This window comes from Rattus rattus, chromosome 9 (assembly GCF_011064425.1).
Source record: "Rattus rattus isolate New Zealand chromosome 9, Rrattus_CSIRO_v1, whole genome shotgun sequence".
Taxonomy (NCBI): domain Eukaryota; kingdom Metazoa; phylum Chordata; class Mammalia; order Rodentia; family Muridae; genus Rattus; species Rattus rattus.
In genome coordinates, this window is record NC_046162.1 from 36,704,506 (window position 1) to 36,709,110 (window position 4,605).

The 4,605-nt window shown below is 50.7% G+C and overlaps 1 protein-coding gene across 1 annotated transcript; it reads right to left on the reverse strand.

The window, feature by feature from the left end:
- Positions 1-1,005: 1,005 nt before the first annotated feature.
- On the reverse strand, positions 1,006-3,169 carry Csf2 (colony stimulating factor 2). Its single transcript, XM_032913995.1, has 4 exons — positions 2,999-3,169; positions 2,872-2,922; positions 2,051-2,176; positions 1,006-1,304 (listed from the first exon to the last, which is right to left on the reverse strand). The coding sequence occupies exons 1-4, from the start codon at positions 3,146-3,148 to the stop codon at positions 1,197-1,199; spliced, it is 435 nt and encodes a 144-aa protein (XP_032769886.1). The 5' UTR covers positions 3,149-3,169; the 3' UTR covers positions 1,006-1,196.
- Between the last annotated feature and the right edge of the window lie 1,436 nt (positions 3,170-4,605).

The following is a 4,605-nucleotide window of genomic DNA, read 5'->3' on the forward strand; positions in this document are numbered from 1 at the left end:
TTTGCAGATGGTGTCGTGGTATTTTGGCCTGAGGTAGGTGTCTATGGGACTGAGCCATCATGTGGACAGGCGGGCACACAGGGGGCAGTGGGGCAGTGGGCAATCGCTGCGTCCTAGCATCTGTGAGTGCCTTAAACCTTTCCTGATAATCCTCAAGAGACACTCCGGGTAATACATGGGGGAGACCTTCTGCCTGGTTGCCAAACAAGACAGAGAATAACTACATTTCTCTCAGCCCCAAGGCCACGGATTTTAGTGGAAAATACCCACGAGAGTCAAAGTTTAATGGAAAAATAAAAACCAGTTAAGAAAGTGCCACCTTAGAGCTATGCCCCAACGTGTACCTTGCTGACATTCTGACAGCTAAAGATTAAGATCACCCATTTGGGGGAAAGCTGGGTAAATAGGCTGAGTTCTGACCCCTGTGGTTTAGTTTCTTTTCTCTGAACAGTCAGCCTATTTGCTGGTTTACTTTAAGAGTTGTTGAGGCCCCAGGTGTGATAGCAGAATAGTGATACGAGGTCTACGGTCTCAAAAGGGAACAATAGTTTTGCTGAGTGCCAGGACTGACTTGTTTAGACACTGACCACCAACCCCAGAAGTCCCTTAGTTCCTAGAAAGGACGACACCCCTTCTCTGGGCTGGTTACTTCAACTTCCTGGTGAACCTAGATTCCTTTCTCTGCTGGGGCAGAAGCTCTTGCTCACCCCAGAAGGTCCACCAAGGCATGTGAGACCCCACACCCAGGCCAATGCTGGACCCAGGCCTTGATCTCACCTCCCTTTGGTCATGACAGCATTGATCAATACCCCAACCCAATAGACCCCCCCAACTCCATCTATGCCCCTCTTAAAAATAAACCAGATAGCTGTACAAACAAAAGTTTTAATAGTTTATTATTCTTGTAAGACATCCTCAATAAATAGTTACAAAATTAAATAAATAAATAAATAAATAGTTTTTTTAAAAATATAAATATATAAATAAATATTACTTTTCCCTATCAGTAGAAAATATCTCTCCTTTGTCTTCCGCTGTCCTGTCTGAGTCCGTGGTTTCAGAGGGCTATACTGCCCCCCACTGTGGCTGTGTTCCCATCTTGGTCCCTTTAAGGCAGAAATCCTGAGTTCCTGGCTCATTACGCAGGCACAAAAGTGCAATCTGAGAAAGTGGATCCAGAGCTGGCCTGGGCCTCCTCATTTCTGGACCGGCTTCCAGCAGTCAAAAGGGATATCAAACAGAAAGCCTTTAAGGTTCTTTATGAAATCCTCAAAGGTGGTGACTTCTATTTCACAGTCAGTTTCCTGGAGGGGATGGGAAAAAAAAAAAACAGCACTTGAGTCCAGGTGAGTGGGTGACTTGGGGAAGTAGCCTGTGTATTTCTCTGTTGCTGCTATGAACTCAGAGGCCAGAAGCCCATTCGAAAGGATCAGATGACGCGATAGCTGCCCGTGTGCTGCCTAAGGCAATGGTATCCAGAGACTGTTCCCTAACAGGAGGACTGTCTCAGGTTTTCAGATTGGTTGGACAGACTCTTTGGTTCCTGCTGAGAGGCAAGCGGCCAGCCTAAGGCATCTCCTCAGCTCTAAAAGGTCACAGGGTTCACTGTCTTCGATGAGGAAAGAAAATAGGAATGTTTGGGGTGTCTGCCCATTCTTGGAGCCTCCTCCCTGTGTCCGTGGAATACAGGCACCTCCACAGGAAAGTCCTGCCAGGAAGTAGCATCTGGGTGCTGGCTCTTGGCTCTTCAGGGCTTGGGCAGGCCCTGAGCTTCCTTGGGTTTGCCTCACCTCTGACCTCATGACTGATAATGGCATGTATGGCATGGGCAGGTAGCTCCTCCTGGGGAGAGCAGTGGGCTCTCTGCTATTCCTCAGCTTAGCATCTGGGGATGAGTAGGAGCTATGGCCTGTTCTTGAGGGGCTCCTGTGATACATCTAACAACATGGAAGCCACTTACTGGGACCCTGAACAGCTACAGTCAGAAATCTCTCCTAACTGGCCCCACCCTCCCAGACTGAGACCTTGGGCCCTGACGTTGTGTACTCACCGGGGTTGGAGGGCAGTTTGTCTGGTAGTGGCTGGCTATCATGGTCAAGGCGCCATTGAGTTTGGTGAGGTTGCCCCGTAGACCCTGCTTGTATAGCTTCAGGCGGGTCTGCACACATGTTGGCCTCTGTAAAAAGCATCCATTTGTTGGTAAGCAAAGGCCGAGCACCCACCGAATACAAGCTATATTCTCCCCACTCCCTTCTGTTCCCACCAAGTGGCACAGGCTGAGGCTAGTCATAACACTGTCCTGACCGCTGCCCTTCTCCCAGCCTGGCCCAGGCCAGCACAGCCACGTTTATAGCCTGGTACCTCAAGAGGTTCCCAGTTCCAAGACTCCCCCACCCCGACCCCCCAATTCTGTAAGAGAAGGGTGCTTGCTGTAGGAGAAGGGGGTGGCCAGAGCGGAGGATATCCCCCAAACCTCTGTGTGGGCAAGCATTGTTTCAGAAGGCCCTCTGTGCCCCTCTATGGTCAACACCCTCTTTCCATGGTCACAGGGCGCAGTGGGAACCCCAAGGCAACAAGGTCAACTCATAAAGTAACTCTCACGTCCCCATAAACCCTGAAGATCTCTGACCTTTGAAAGCTAACCTAACTTATTGCTCACTTGATAAAAGAGTGCACATGACTGCCACAGGGGCATGGCTGTGGACGATAAAAGAGTGCACCTGACTGCTGCAGAGGATTGGGTATGGAGATCTTGACTACCCAGACTCTGCCCCCTCCCCCTAGCAGCCACTGACAGGGAAGAGTGTAGAAAGCCATGCAAAGGGCTATTTAAAGCAGCCCGTGAAGCTACACCGAAGAGAAGCAGCTTACCTGGATGGAGAACTCATTAGAGATGATGTCTACGTCTTCGTTCTTTTCGTTCTGTAAAAGGGAAGTGCCGTGTTACCAAGCTGACAGGCAGGAAAAGACAAGAGCCAACTCTCTCTCCCTCACTCACCTCCAGAGCACGCATGTCATTTAGGAGGCTCAGAGCTTCTTTGATGGCATCTACATGCTTCCAGGGCCGGGTGACAGGGTTGGGCAAGCGGGTGGGTGCTGAGAAGCTGTAGACCACAATGCCCAGGAAAAGTAAATTCTGCAGCCACATCCTCCTCAGGACCTTAGCCTTTCTCTCTGAGTACTGGGCTCACTGCAAAAGAGCTCTTATATACACAGTTAGAGGAAATGATTAATGGTGACCACAGAACTCCAGGGGGGCGGGGGAACTACCTGAGTTGTGGAATCTCCTGGCCCTTATCAGCTATACATGGGGCCAGTGAGCCTTCCCCCAGGTTGTCAGGCTTGGGGGGTTTTCATTAATAAGTCCTTCCAAGAACTGGCAGCCCACCTGTGGGCTTCTTTAAGGGCCTCTCCCACCCTGCCTGGGCAGTCTAACCAAGCCTCTGGCTAGCCTCTCCTTTTTGAGGGGCCTCCAGGCATATTTGGACTTCCTGGCCTGGAGTGGCTGGGGCGGGGTTTGGGAGATACTGAGTGGGGCTCTTGCTTCCACAGCACCTGCTGTTCCTGGAGGCCTTTGGGCAAGCTGTACCCACTCCAATGGCTCATTCCAGCCCCAGCCCTAGCCCGTTCTCTTTCCAGCCTTCTTCGGAGATGTGCACTCCCCACATGTCCGTCTCATTATCTAATTAGACAAGGTCCAGCCCAATGGCACAATTCTATAATGGCCTCCACAGACTCCTACTGAGGAAACAGAGCCATGGGCAAACAGCCCAGCCAAGCCCCACCCCCTGCCACCTCGGGAGAAGTAGGAATGGCAGCAATGGGTATGGAAGCCAGGCAGACTACACCATGTTCTCTTATGGTACCATCCCAACTGACTGCTACAATCCCAGTTACAAATCCCATTTACAAAGGCATGTTCGATCTTAAAAGCTCATAGCATGGCTAGAGCTTCTGATTGGGGCAGGTAAGGCCACCCCAGTTTGACTGCTGATTCTGCAGGACCCCCCTTGCCAAGTGATCTTCCTTTGAGCTATGCGAGCCTCTTTACCCTCTCCGGAGCAGCCTACCATCCAAAGAGGACATATTACTGCTAACTGTACCACTAGTGGGCACTTGGGGTCTCTGAGGCTAGCTGTAACACAGTAGCTGGCTGGTACTAAGCACAGGGCCCCCCGACTTCTCTAGCAAGTTCTCCCAGGCTTAGTTTACTGCACAGCCCCTTGATCCAGCCCACCTCCCGCTCCAGAAGCGCTCTGGAATCAGGAACTGCTTTTGGAAAAGCTGTGTGCCCTCAAGGAGCTAACAAGTATTTGATTTTCACAAGGGCTTTTGGAGAAGACGGCACGAGTTTGTGTTTGCACAAGGGATCCGGCCCAAGCCTTCCTGTACAGGAAGTTTGAGGCCATGGGGATACATATGTGTATCTCTTTAGTCACGTGTGTATGCTGGTGATGTTGGATATATGTGTACTCACAGGAACATGCCAGGGTGGAGGGGGTTTTACCTAAGGGTGCATCTAACGTGAGCCACACTTATTTTATCTGCTTTGTGAGAACCCTTGGGCTCTTGGCTGTGTCCCCTTGATATGAGAGGAGCTCCTAA

Coding starts and splice junctions, on each gene's coding strand:
- Csf2 (XM_032913995.1), bottom strand. CDS start 3,148: ATGTGGCTGCAGAATTTACTTTTCCTGGGCATTGTGGTCTACAGCTTC. Junction 2,923..2,998: donor ATGACATGCGTGCTCTGGAG/GTGAGTGAGGGA, acceptor TCCCTTTTACAG/AACGAAAAGAACGAAGACGT. Junction 1,305..2,050: donor CAAACTGCCCTCCAACCCCG/GTGAGTACACAA, acceptor CATCCCCTCCAG/GAAACTGACTGTGAAATAGA.